General features: G+C 42.8%; 1 protein-coding gene across 1 annotated transcript in view; it reads left to right on the top strand.

Moving 5' to 3' along the window:
- The window catches only part of LOC136885280 (microtubule-associated protein futsch), a 57,010-nt gene that overhangs the window by 30,376 nt on the left and 11,485 nt on the right, over positions 1-15,149 (top strand). The window contains exon 9 of the mRNA XM_067157784.2: positions 4,431-6,438. Within this exon, the coding sequence (XP_067013885.2) occupies positions 4,431-6,438 (2,008 nt within the window). The remainder of the gene's footprint in view (positions 1-4,430; positions 6,439-15,149) is intronic.

The raw sequence follows: 15,149 nt of genomic DNA, 5'->3' as shown, positions 1-15,149 counted from the left end.
TAAGCCCCCTACTGTTTAACATAGCTGTTCTGCATGTAGTACAAGTACAGAGGAACCTCGATTCTCCGTTTTTGGGGGGACCACCGTAAAAAAACGTACAACACGGGAAAACGGAAAATCCGGGAATGAATGAACCATCAACAATTTGGCTAAACATCACAAAAAAAGCTATATGTATACTTAAAATCTTACAGACACCCCTAAACCAAACCAAACTACACACCCAATGGGCCTTCCGCGTACCAAGCGACCGCTACTCGGTCCGAACGCCCGCAGATTACGAGGTGACGCATGGTCAGTGTGACGAATCCTCTCTGCTGTTATTCCTGGCTCTCTAGACCAGGGTCGCCATCTCACCATTAAATAGCTCCTCAATTAAAGGTAATCGTAGAATTAGTGAACCTGGAACCAGCCCTCATATCCAGGTAAAAATGCCTGACCTGGCCGAGAATCGAACTTGGGTCCTCCGTGTGAGAGGCAGGCAAGTTCGACCGCGGAGCCGGCTTCAAACATTAATTACCGGTACGCGACTTAAAAGTCTCGCTACTTTACATTCAGTTTTACCGGGGGGGAAACTTCGTCGGTTTCTTCTGAAAACTTCTTTCAGTTCAGCAACTTTGATCGGTCAAACTGTTCTTTTTAATTCTCTAATCTAATAAAATAAAGCACATTGGATACAAAAGCACGCAACATGATGGCGAAATCCCTTCTTTAAATCTTCCATTGTAATTTGGTCACCAGTATACTGTTTGTAGTCAGTTTGTGGAAATCTTGTACCGCCCAAATTAGGCCTACGGCCTACATCGACTTTTACAGGTTATGTTGAACTCGAGAATATTGTTTCAAATGTAAGTATCGATTCTCAAGTTTTCGAATGCATTATATTCAATAATGTCCGTCACTAATCACGATTAAATTGGAAAGAGAAAAAGTATCATCAAAACTTCCGAATTTACGGTTATTCGCGACCTTGAGCTCAGCTGGAAAACGCGCTCCGCTGTCCAAGTCTGTACGAGTGTGAAATGATGCAAAGGTTTTTACATGTAACTGCGCAAATAAAACGACTGCGGTTTTAACATTTTAACACAATAACGTGAAATTCCTAGTCTTACATTTAGGACCAAAACAGTAATAGGCAATCCCAAAACCTTCCATGGCTTTATGTATGTAAGAAGGTGCAACATATGTTCTGGTCTCGATAACGTAATCGTATAAGATAATATTAAAATACTAAATCTGTGTTACTTAAGGAGGAGCTGTTTTGATTCCTGCCTGAAAGCTCGGTGACTATACAGTGCCCTGAGGGAAGTGCCGAAACCGGTTCGGCGATACACTCGGAAAAAAAAAAAAAAAAAAAAAAGGAAAATAAAAATAAAATAAAAAGTAAACATCGAACCCCGGACATAATGTAGACGTTTTGCAAGTACGAACATTTGACGAAACTCGTTCCGTCTTCAAGTAGAGCTGTCAAAATGCGCTCTGTCTCCTTCCAATTGTTGTGGACACTCTCTGCTTTATGATTTCAATTCTTTAAACAATACCACGCGAATGCGCTGCTAAGATGGTCTCTTATGCAAGTTCACCGCCGATCGCTTTTCCGCTTCTCAAATTACCGCAATGACTGGACGTTAACACCGAGATCCGCAAGTATGCCGTCCTTTCGTGAGATACAGTTTCTTAAAAAAGAGCGTGATCGAGGATTTAGTGTTGATGGGACTGAAATTTCTGAACGGTTGATACGGGAAATCGCTTCTTCGAGGAACGGATAATGCGGGATTTTTACAACGTGATTTAATTAGGATGCTCGCGGGACCACGTAATTTGAACGGATAATACGGGAAAACGTAGTTTCCGGGAACGTATTATCAAGGTTCTACTGTAGTTAGCATGAACAACATTGGTATCTATATGTATGTGGACGACATGGTTCTGATTGAGCAGTTACAAGTAGCCTTCGACAAATTACTGAAATGGTCTAAAGAGAACGGGCTAAGAATGAATAAAGTGAAAACGGTCATGATGACCTTCAGAAAGAGAGGAAGACTAGCTACAAACCAAGTTATCAAATTAGAAGAGATAAACTTGCAAATAGTGAACAGCTTCAAGTATCTGGGTCTGACATTCCAAACCTACGATATCTTTACCATACATATAAAGGAGCAGGTAGCGTCGCCAGTGGCTTCAATGAGTGAAGTGAAGAATATTAGTAAACTTTCGCTCAAAACGGCTATGGACCTATTTAAGCTGAAAGTGACGCCAGTCTTGACGTATGCTTTGGAATGCATATGGGACCACCTGAAGAAGAAAGACCTGAAACTATTAGTAGGTGTCAAAGCAAGGTACTTGAAAAAGGCTATGAACCTTTCAAAATTCACCCCTTCCCGCCTGTTGTATGTGCTGGCTCGGCAGGAATACTACATTGAAGAACTTGGCATGCAATTGCAGCTGCCATCTACCGAGGTCTATCAACAGTTATTGCATGAGCTGCAAGAAAAATGGAAGGAAATATGGGACGATTTTTTATGCGACCGAAGCAATGATGTCGACCGACTGGATGGACTCGAGCTACGAGCTGCGACATGTAGTGACCCGCTTTGCGGTTCATGGGTTCCACCATAGAGTATGTAGCACGAAGAATTTCCAAGTCCCGGATATACAGTGTCTGTGTGAACTATGAGGACGGCCATGTGACAGATATCACGTACTGTGGTGTAATCGACACGGTTCCTCTCTAAGAAGGTTCTGTGAAAACTAATTATTCCATGCACATTGTGCGAAATTCTATACTATTATTATAATAAGATGTAAATCCTAACTTTAGGAACTCCATTGTATTGAATAGGTTGATCGTAATAAATTTCAGTAATATTTTTTAAACTGATCACTCAAAATTATTATTATAATTATTATTATTCTTGTTTAGGGCCATTAGAGACCATTAGAGTAACTATAAGACATTTCTGGAACCTTTTTCGCAGCCCAAAAGTGTTGCATTCTGTCTCTGGCCGTCTGTCTTCTCTCTTGTATTCTGCTTTTGCTCATCGTGGAAGCCCTTAAAGTTGTTGATCACTGATCTGTATTTTGATCGGTTAGAGATGTCCTCCTGCTCTTGGGGTCCTTACTTACATCCTTGAACCACTTATCCGAGACATTAGAGGTCTGTTGTCCAACACATTAAAAGCCTGCTTCGTTAGTCGGGTTGACTCCATCAGTCTCTTCCTTGGAGTCTGTACCGTCCATCTGTTATCTTGCGCTCATACTTCTTATCATATTTGTAGTTGCGTGCAAACACAAGTTAGTTCAAAATCACTAGTGGGCTGAGACAGGGAAGTGTTCTGTCACCAATCCTGTTTACGAGAGTAATGAATGACATCAGAAAACAGCAAAAGGCACATCGAGGGTTATTGTGATTTGGGGAGAAGAGGACATGAATGTTGAAGAACATTTGGATGTGGTGAATGTAGAAAAGAGTAAAACTCTTGTTATGACTAGAGGGGAGAAAGAAGGGGAAGGTCAGATTAGACTTGCAGACGAGCCCCTGGAGACGTTCAAATACCTGGGGAGTGAATTAATGCAGAATGTTTGACGGGATGCTGAGATTGGTAAGAGGATTCAAGCTGGAAGCTGTTTCTATCATAGTGTAAGAAACATGTTATGGGACAAAGATGTGCCAATGGAAGCAATGTACAAGATGTATTCATAACAACTTACAGAGTAGAAACTTGGACAATAACAAAGGATGAGAGTCGAATACAGGCAGCTGAAATGGAGGAATATGATACAGAAGAGTAGAAGAGACAAAATAAGGAATGAGAACATCCGGGAAGAAATTGGAGTGGACGGTTTGGTCACAAAGCGAATGAGTGATGTAAGAATGCCAAAAAAAGGTGATGGAAATGCAAGGAAGGAGAGGCTGTGGACGACCACGATTGAGCTGGAAGGACACAATCCAACACAGTATGTGAGAAATAAACCTGGACTTTGACACAGTGTTGGAGGAGGAGTGGTGGAAAAACCAAAGAAAGTGGAGAGGAACCATATTTGCCCCTACCCGGCTACATTTGGATGAAGGGAAATGATGATGATGATGATGATGATGATGATGATGATGATGATGACTTCTCAGCTTCTCTCAGTCTAGCCTTTCCTGTCATTCTTAGGCATTCACTTGCATACAGATCACTATGTTAGAGTGCCTGAGTTTAGCTTTAATTGATATTGCCTTTTTCTTGTATAGGACGTGCTGCAGCTATCTTCTCTCGCCTGCTATTGTGTACATGATGCATAGTTAAAAGAGTCTTACAGTAAATTGACAAATGCATGTGTAAATTTTAAATTTACTTTTTTGTTTATAATTCACCATCGGTTCTTTTGTCGGCCTGCCACTCATATTCTTTGTGTATAATTAGAATATTGTTGTTTGTATGCAGGAGCTGATCAAGTCCGTTCTCCTGTCGACTCTCAAACACCTGCTAAGCTGAACGTTGGCGACTGGGCTCCAGCTGAGAACGTAGAAGCTTCCCCGGATGGCTCCATTATTCTAGGCGAGCGACCCCCTTCCCCGCGGGAGACCGCTCTCAGGCGCTTGATGGAGCGCATCCAGGTCCAGCGGACTCTTCTGAAGGACGAACTCGAGCACGGAAAGCAAACACAGCTGTCGAAAACCGCCGCAGACCAGGACGAGCTGCAGCACGGGAAGCAAGCACGGCTGTCAAAAACCGCCATAGACCAGGAAGAGCTGCACGACAGCACGAGCAGCAGCAGCAGCACGGTGTCGTGTCCAGAGCTGCCGGTCCGTCCGGACAGGAAGCCACGACACAGACACCACCACCACCGCCACCACAAGGCGCGACGGAAAGAGGAGCAGCAAGTCGTGGCTGAGAGCGCACCTGTTTCCACCCAGGACGTGCTGGATAAAGCGAGGAGAGTTCTGCAGGAAAGTAGGCAGCAGGCTCTGCAGTTGGAGGACCTGCAGGAGGACGGCAGTCCGCCCGTGGTGAGCGTCGACATGTCCATGTCCAGGATGGAGCACAGCATCTTGAGCACTGACGGCAGCAGTGTACACACCAACTCGTCCGTGACCACCTACGAGGGCGTCAAGATCATTGTCAGTGTATGTGAGAAACCTGCCGACAGATTGGAAGACGATGTACAAGTCAAGAAAATTGGGCATAAGCTTCACTGCAAGAAGAAACGAGCCCAAGGGAGGACGACTGTGGATGTTGCAACGTCGCCTGTTGTGGTGGAACAAGCTGGTGGGAAGAAGGAGAAACCTGACACACACGTGTGTTCCACATGTAAGTGTGCCTTGCACTCGACAGTCAAAGTTCCGAAACAGAAGGAGATGGTCGCCTCTGCAAGTGTCCAGACAGTTCAGTCCACTGGATCACAGACTACACCGAGAGGTTCTCCTTCGCACGTTCGTAAGTGGGGAGACGCCCTCGAAGAGACCTCGAGCACGACCTACATGAGTCCGCCCGACCAGCTATCTGGCAGTATCGACATGGAAACTCTGGTGCGACTGCTCAACTCTCGAAGGCAGCCGCACAAGAACGTTGAGCTCAATCCCTATCTCATGCTTTACATTTCTCGTCTCCTCATGATGAGCAGCGAGAGTGTGGCTGAGCTAAATGTCAGCTGTAGCGACATTTCGTCATTCTCTACAGATGTTGTGGAGCAGTCCTCAAACGCAGGTCCTCCCACTCCGGCGCAACAGGTCCGAAAGCCTGTCTGCAAAAAGAAACAAGCTCAGCGGAATGTTAGGTCAGTTGGCACTGTTGTTAGCCCGTCAGTGTTCGACGGGACCAACGAGACGGGAGCTACAGAGTATGCCAGTCCGCCCGACACGCTGAGAGATGTTTGCCAGCGACTAGTCAGAGATGTAGCTGTCGAAGCACACCTAGACAACCCACCTGTGGGAGAAGTTTTTAACTCCACCAATGGAATGTACAATGTTCCCGTCGTGGAGAGGCCCGTCCGAGATGTCGGTTTGTTGCTCAATGACCTTGAGCGCCGGAATGTTCTGCTGGACATGCAGTACGCTCCACATCGCGTGTCAGAGGATGCTCTAAGGGGTGGGGGGTATGCAGAATCACCTTCAGAACCAGGGACAGCAAGGTCCCAAGAGGCCAAGACCGACGCAAAACCTGTACCCGTGGACATCTCCGAAGGTTGTCAGAAGTGTTGTGGTGCTTGCCGGTGTCAGCATCCGGACGACAGGTTTCCCGACGTGTGCACAGAATTCGAGAGCCTGACAGAACGTTGCACTAGGAGGATCACCGATCTGGCGCAAATGATAGATAACGTGCGACGAGAGAAGCGGCAGCTGCTGGATCCGACGTCGGACGATGTGCACATTGTAGTTCCTGATGAAATAAAGAACACGTCTGAGACTGCAAGGTCCAAACCACCTCCATCCCTTTGGAGAAGTTCAGCCAGGTTAGTTATGACTTCATACGTAGGAAGATAAGAACATGGAAAAGAACACGGTTCTACTTGCGATCTGTCAATGGACGTTGGAGCTAGGAAGCAGGAATAGGCTCCTCGGAAGTTGACAAGAACTGGGGTTGATGAGCAGAGAGTGCCACACTGAGCTGTCAATGTGTTCCAATCCATGACCTATCTTTCTGTGTATGACATATCTGCTTACTGTCTCGTCTGTTATAGCTCAGAACATGTTGCTGTCATGCAGCCACCTTGTCTAAAGCTTCGAGCACTAGAAATAGCTCGCAGCCTTCAGTGATGTCATGTTATTAATTGGGGGTTTGGGGTTTGCCACCTAATCAATACTTGTATAGTGTAAGTACATTGTGAGTGCAGGACTAGTTTTGATTCTGTGTTGGGATTATCCTCATCTGGTAAACATATCAGTCAGGTCCTGTACAGTTTTCTCAGCAGAAGGTGACAAGTGCTATTGTGATTATTATCATTTAGTCACAGATCAGTGCATGCGAATTTTGAATCAACAATGCTGCAACTACCATGTGGAGGTGTGAAAGTGAATCTTGAACGAACTGAGATATGTGATTAGGTTGTTAACATGTGTTATCATCATCATTTCCCTTTATCCAAATGTAGCCGGCTAGGGGCTAATATGGTTCCTCTCCACTTTCTTCGGTCTTTCCAACACTCCTCCTCCAACACTGTGTCCCACTCCAGGTTTCTTTCTCACTTACTGCGGTGGATTGTGTACTTCCATCTCAATCGAGGTCGTCCACGGCCTCTCCTTCCTTGTATTTGCATTTCCATCACCTTTTTTGGCATTTTTTCATCACTCATTCGCTTTATGTGCCCAAACCATCTTAGTCGGCTCTTCTCTATTCTTCATTCATTTTTTCTACTCCAATTTCTTCCTGGATTTTCTCATTCCTTATTTTGTCTTTTCTTCGCTTCTGTATCATACTCCTCAAGAACTTCATTTCGGCTGCCTCTATTCAACTCTCATCATTCTTCTTCATTGTCCAAGTTTCTGCTCCGTAAGTTGGTATGGATACGTTCTCAACAGCATCTACGGTGGAGAAGATGAACTTCGGTACGGTGGAGATGGCGGAAGGGGTAAACCCGTAGAATCTTTACTCTAGAGGAGCGGCTACGAAAGGCGCCTGTCTCCATGTTAGGGGCGGCCTAATTTTGAACCTGGAAGTAGTTACAAAATGGCTTTGGGTGTGGCGAGCCCATTGTAACAATAGCCTATATGGTGCCATTAGACCTGTATGTGTCTTAAATAGTGTATAATTTATAATTTAATGTATTGCTGTCTTGATATATTAGTGAATTGGTTTTCATATATTTACTTTGAAGGAAAATGGGAAGGCATTATTGTTAAACGGGAACACAATAAATAATATGCAGATGATACTGATCTTCTTGCAACAAGTGCGGAAGATCTGCAGACTTTACTAACACGGTGCAGGTCTTGGTTTAAACATGAAAAAGACTAAATTAATGGTCATAAGTAAACATGTCATTCAGCCTGTTAACTTGACAGTAGCTGGCACAATACTGTCAAAATTAGGTCTCGGATTGAACGGGCAAAGACTGCATTCAATAGAATGAGCAAACTTCTCTGTAACAGGGACTTTAAGATCAATCTCCGTCTCCGTTTAATTCACTGTTATGTGTTTGCTAGCTTGTTTCATGGTGATGAGAATTGGAACCTAACAGAGATGTGGTGCTACAGACACTTGCTCAGAATGTCATGGGTTGACAGAATACGTAGCCCTGAAGTACTCCAACGCCTGCGTGCACAACATCAGAAGGAAAATACTTGGGTAGTTTGGTCATATCATTAAAAATAATATAGACTCCTTCAGCTTGTCTTACTAGGTAAAACGGAAGGAAGAAGGAGAATATCTTGGCTACGGAATCTCGGAGAATGGTATGGGCTCTACTGACGGGACATTTGATTCACTTTACTGAATAGATTCCGTTCACGTTACTGAATTGATACAGTGATCCGATTCACGGCACATTAGTCACCGCTCCTACTGCATCTGTGTAGTATGTGTTGGTAAAACAGCAGCATTCAGTGCTCGCAGCTGCCATCTGGTCTTCTCCTTTCTTAGAAAAAAACAGTTTCCAGTGTCGCAGGGTGGGAAAGGTTAGGATTAGGAAGGTAGCAGCCATGGCCTGAATTAAGGTACAGTCCCAGTATTTCCTGGTGTGAAAATGGGGAAACTATGGAAAACCATCTTAACGGCTGCTGACAGTGGGATTCGAACCCACCATCCCCCGAATGCAGGCGCATAGCTATGCGATACTAACCGTATGACATCTCGCTCAGTCATTTTTAAAAATATGTATTTTTTTATCAGCTGAGGATTTTTTAAAATGGTCATATTTTGTATAGGCTACCCGAGATGTACAGTAGCCCGCTGGTTTTCTGATTCAACATACTGTTATTGCGTCTGTCCACATATGATTGAAGTCTTGTGCAACGATGTGACATATGAACTGAGATAATACTGAGCCGTTCTTCCCAATATAAAACAGGTACTTTTGAGTGGTCATAAGCATGACTCGTAGTCATAGGGCAGGCTAGAGTCAAGTTTAATTGTCAAATGTCAACTAAGTTATAATACTAAGATTCATTAAACTAATAAATAGTATCACCTAATAGCCTACCTACTTACTAGCTACTTCAGAATTATGTTGTGACTACCTTTTTAACACTGCAAATAAATCCATCTATTATTTAAACCTTCCTGTAAGAAGAGGACGGTGAATGAAAATGGGTGTTATTTTCAAATGAGCTGAGCTCGAGAGTCCATTATAGCATACGATACTTTCAGTGTACAATGGCTCACTGTATGTCTCGCTGCAACGGAAGCTTGGCTCCCCGTCAACGTCCAGCGAGTGCTCCACTTAGCACTGTCCGCTGGGAGTAAGCTGAATCGTGTGCCGTGAGCTCACCGTTCCTGTGAATTGATTCACTCGGACACTTGAATGAATCGATGCGCTGCTTCGAATCATTCATTCAATAGCCAACACTAATGGGCTCAGTACTCCCACTTCTAAGTCGCTGGAAACAAGAACCAGATCGCCCTAATGACAGCCGACATCCAATGAGGATGTGGTACAAGAAGAAGAAGAATGCATTTAGCAGTTGAACAGAGGATCAAAACTAGTCCTGCACTCACAATGTAATTTTAAATGTAAATACATTTTATTAACACTGTACAGGTATATTAAGAGCAGAACGGCAAACCTAGACTTGTGAACCTTCAGTGATGTTCTGATTATTAGAAACTGTTTTATGATGGCAACAAATGCTACTGTTGTGTCTTCCTTTGGACAGAATTGCTGTGGTTATTTTAACTCTCTCTACTAGCCTACTCTATGTATGATGATATTGCAGTCATTCCCTACTAACTTTCAGGATTTGTATTATTTGTTTGAAGTGAATTTTTGTGGATTGTAGTGTTGACTGATAGTGTACAAACTCTTTTGTGGATTTAGAAATATTATGTGTATAATGTCTACCACCCCCATACGCTGCTACCATTACACATCAACGCAGTACACCACATATACGCGCAGATACTTACCTCGCTTACCTCTTGTCGTAAATTGCCGTGGATGGACTGGAACGAACTAAAACAGCTCGGAGCTGGATCCGTGCATAGACAAAGGGAAGCGAAAGGACAGAAAGGCATGAACCCGTAAACCCCATGAATAAAAGAATGGATCAAGGAAACTGGGGTTTATTATAAACACACATAATATTAGAATGAGAACAGAAATGTGAGGCTGCATTAAAAGTTACTTACATAACTGTAGAAAATTGAAACATCAAGTAGTATCCCGTTCGATGACATAGTAAGTTTCGTGTAACACGCAGACAGTACACATGATCGCACTACACACCTACGTATGAGTACATAGAATTTACAAACTCGTTTGAGAAAAATAATGTGACGTGAAACACATCATCGAAGGAATCAGAAAATGGAACCACTAAAGGAATAATACAGTCGCGGTAATACGGGCCGCGCACATATCACAGTTTGCATCCGCGCTCCAAGCGAGCGTCCATTCGATGCCAGCGCATCCCAACAAAAGCAAAGCACCGCCTCCCAAAAGGAGCAGAAGCGAAGATGATGTTGCCACAGTTACAAAAACAAAAACTAATCGCCGACAATGGACCAAATAACGGCCTAGAAATATAAAATAGCACACTACATATGGCCCAAATCGGCCAACTAAAACGAAAAGTAAAATAAAATAAAGAAAACTTAAAATTGAAATTACGAGGTACGGAGAGTACTATAGACCAAACAAAAGCAGACAGCACAGGCTCGCACAAGGATATCATGGGCTCACGAGCATGGTTCGAACACCGCAGATACAATGCTGGACCGCTGCAAAATATAGGCAAGGCTGATCCAAATATAATCGTAGCAATCACAACACTCGTCGACCCGCTACACGGGACATCCAAATTGCCTCACGTGGACAAACATGGATTAAACCCCGTAGCGTCAAATCACACAATACACCAATGCTCAGCCATTATTTCAAATGATGAGTAAACAAAAATGCATGGTCTCAAAACCCACAAACACACACAGGCCCAAACAAACAGATAGGTAAATACCACTCTCCGTTCCCACGCTTGTGCACACAAAGAAAGAAAAAATTAAAACACACACACAAAATGAAGTAATTAAGAGCCTGCAAAGACAGGTGATAAAAGACTACCGAAATACAATCACACAGAACAGTTTTTGTAACTGGCATGAAAATGAAATAAAATGAATGAATACCTGGAAGCAGCAATCAGGAGTCTCGAAATATATACCTCAATCAAAATAATAACTTCAAGCAGAGAACCGAGCCTTGAAACAAGTAAATCCACGATAATAGCAATTCGCAGATCAAGAAGCACATATTAAGTTCCAGTCTGCTTATCACGTTTTTTCCGACCATTGTTGGCATCGCGAGCAGACCAACTTAACACTCGGAGAGCGAGAGACAGACACAGATGGCAAGAGCGCCATCTTCAATGAGAAACTATAAGTTTCACGTCACATTCGGGTAATGTTATCGCTAATGGCGACAACGACAGTCACGGAGAAGTAGGAATAAAGGAAGTGCACCACCAAGGCAGGCTTGGTTCGGCACAAATGTCAAGATTATTGAGTTTCGAGTCAAAGTATTTCCTTGTGGCAGTCCAGATTGTCTGGAAAGTACTTGATCCAGTTATAACTAGAACCCGGATTTCCATGCGCTATCAAATCTCAAAACAGGCACAATAAACTGGAAAATAGGCATTATCAAAATTCAGTTCCTTTTGAAACATTGTACAGCAACTAATTTCTCCAAATTGTCTTGATTTTAGCTCCTCCGTTTGTCTATCAGCACATTCTTAAGCATTCTGCGTCACAAGAAGTGACAGGCGCATACATTTGGGACAAAGTGACGTGAAATTGCACGCCTTTGCATTTTCACCACAATATGTCTTTTATAAGCTTGACTAATTCAAAATCAGGATTTGAACGGAGAACTTTTATCACCTTATTTCTAGCTGCCCAAGCTGCTTCGTGCGATGATTGCTGATGATGATGTCTTCAATAATTGCTGACGATTGCCCGCTGTGATGATAAAAGACGCCTGACGTGTGAGAGTTCTGGGGCTTGTTCCACAAACTAACTTTGCACTTTTCAGTTCAGATTTTGTTCCACTATCACTTTTTAGATTTAGCTTGCAAAGTGAAAAGTTAGGAATCTTTTCACTTCTCAAGCCTATTATATTCCTCCATTTATACAGAAATGCAAAGTGCAAAGAAATGAAGTGAAAAGTTTTCAGAAATCTTCATCTGTTAATTAACAAGCATGTACACTAGTTGCTCGGCGTAGAATTTCGTTTGGTGATATAAACACGTTACGATGAGAGCTTTTGTTAGCATCATGTGAGGACAGGGATGAAAAATCCAACAAGAGAACGTGTAAAGACAGGATTAATATTCATAACCTCACTTCGACGGTATTTTGCGAGTGATTTCATATTACCCCAACACAGGCTGACCATATTCTTGAAATGATCGGTCATTTATTGAAACATGCAACAAAGTAGAAGTCAATCCCTTTCCGAAAAAGACCAAATGCTCACATTGGTTAGTAAATGGGGCCCAGCTGCACAGTGCAGCAGCAATGCACGGGACATCAGAATCAATTATTTGCAGAACTGTTACCAAAGTCGTACATGTTATAGTAAAGGTAATATTTCCTGTGAGGTTTCATTCTTTTCATGTGAGCATACCATTGTAATCTCTTCACTTCTAGAGTCTCCAGCAAGCTTCTTTCCATTCCAAGCTGTTGTCGGATATGCACATTACTTATTTTATCCATTTTTGTTTTTTGTAGACAAGAACGGAGGAACTTCATTTCTGTTGCCTGAAGACGACTCTTTGTTGGTCCAGTAAGTGTTGCTGCTTCTAGGCCATACGTCAGTACAAGTACTAGATATATTTTGTACAAGTTCATCTTGGAAACTGACAGAAATGTTTCATTCCGAAGTATTTGACGTACAGCGTGATAGAATTCAGAAGCTTTCTGTATTCTGTTGCTAATCTCTTGCTGTAGGGTATTATCTGATGACAGAACACTACCTAAATACTGGAAGTTGTCTACAGTATCCATCTCCTCATCTCGAATTCTTAGATGAACACTTGGAGAGTTTCTACTCATCACCAAGCCAACTGTCTCCGTTTTGCTGATTTTGAGATTTAGTCTAGTTTGTACTTCAGCTTCTGTCTCACCCTATACCATTACATCATCAGCAAAATTCAGGGCATTAGTTTTTGGATCGTTTCTCTTGACCACTTTTAAAACTTCATCCATTATGATTATGAAGAGAGGTGGTGGACTCCACTCTTCGTTTCTTATGTCTCAAACATTCCCATATATGCCTGCGTGGTACATGGTCATATGCTTTCTCGATGTCCAGAGAAACAGTTATAAGTGTTTTACCTTTCTCCCAATACTTCTCATAGAGCATTCTGGTGGCAAAAATGAGGTCTATAGTTCATCTATGAAGTCTAAATCCATGTTGTTCCTCCTCAAGTGCAGGTTCAACATATTTTCTAATCCTGCTCTCAAGGATGGATTCGTAGATTTTGAGACCATGTGACAGCAGAGTTATACCTCTGTAGTTGGTACATTTCTTTCTATCACCTTTTTTCAACAATGGGATGACGACTCCTTGCTTCCAGTCATTGGGTGCTACATTCTCTTTCCAGATTCTATTTAGTACCCTGTACATCCACTGTTGTCCAACCTCTCCTAGTGCTTTGATCATCTCAACACGTAATTCATCTGATCCAGTTGATGTGTTGTTTTTCAGCTTAGATATTGCTGTCTCTACTTCCAACCATGTCAGACTAGTGGTATTTGTGCTGTCAAAATCATAAGGTTCGTCGTCTAGTGGAGTGACATTTTCATAACAGTTCAGCAAAGTTTCAAAGTGCCTTTGGAACTCCTGTAATATTTTGGTCTTATCCCTAGTCACCTGACCATTAGGAAGTTCTACAGATTGGATAGATTCATTTTGAGTTCTTCTGTTCTTAACAATACTGTATAACAGTTTTTTATTTCCATCCTGTGTCATTTTGGTAGCCAGATCTTCGTTGTATTTCTGCTTTACAGCTACTACCAACTGTTTGACGTGTAATTTTTTTCTTTCTGTAAAGTGACAGCCTCTCTATTTCATGTTGATCTCCCCGCGTTCTTGCTTGATATAAGGATCTTCTTGCACGGTTTCTGTCATTGATAGCCTTTTTAATATCATCGTTCCACCAGGCAGTTTCTTTAGGTTGTCTTATTTGACTCTGTCATTCACATACTTTTTCTGCTGTACCAACCACAACCTTCTTTGGAGTATCCCATTCTTCATCTACCAATTTCAGTTCTTCTCTCGGCAACAACCTGCAGACACCTTCCCTGAATTCTTCCTTTACACTTGGCTCGGTTAGTCACCAAGTTTTTATTTTGGGGATTCTTTTGTTACAGACTTTGGGAGGTCTTTTCTCTGCAATAACTGCAACCAACAGTCTATGGTCTCCACCAAGCTCTTCACATGGAATGACCTTGACATCATTGACATTTTTCCATAAATTTTGACCTATCAGAATATTACTGTACCTATTTTATCATCCCAGGCATATCTTGTGATTTTATTTGAGTCCCTTTTCTTGAACCAAGTGTTACTCACTATCAGGTTGTATCTCATGCATAGATCTAGCATATATTCTCCCTCTTCATTTCTGTTTCCCATTCCATGAGGGCCCAGAATGGATTCATATCCTGTTAGCACCAAACTGATGTTGTCGTCGTGAATTCCTACATCCGAGGCTCGTATTATTCTTGAAAGCAACTTGTTCAGTAATCCCTCTGTTGACCTGCTGAGCCTAACACAGACAGATTTTCTTTCAGGGTTTTCTCCCTTGGCCTTTGGTGTCCAGTCACCTCAACCTACAAGGCAGCAGGTTGTACTCATATTAATCCCTGAATACGGGGCTGCCTCTTCCGCCATCTCCACCGTACCGAAGTCCACCTTCTCCGCTGTAGAAGTCGTTGAGGTCTTCACTCGTAACCCTGAGCTGGGACACACCGGGTCAGTGTGCTCTGGGACTCACATAGGCAGGGGCACCA

Source organism: Anabrus simplex, chromosome 14 (assembly GCF_040414725.1).
Source record: "Anabrus simplex isolate iqAnaSimp1 chromosome 14, ASM4041472v1, whole genome shotgun sequence".
Lineage (NCBI taxonomy): Eukaryota > Metazoa > Arthropoda > Insecta > Orthoptera > Tettigoniidae > Anabrus > Anabrus simplex.
The sequence above is the reverse complement of the archived record's forward strand: the minus strand, read 5'-3'. Positions and strand labels throughout refer to the sequence as shown.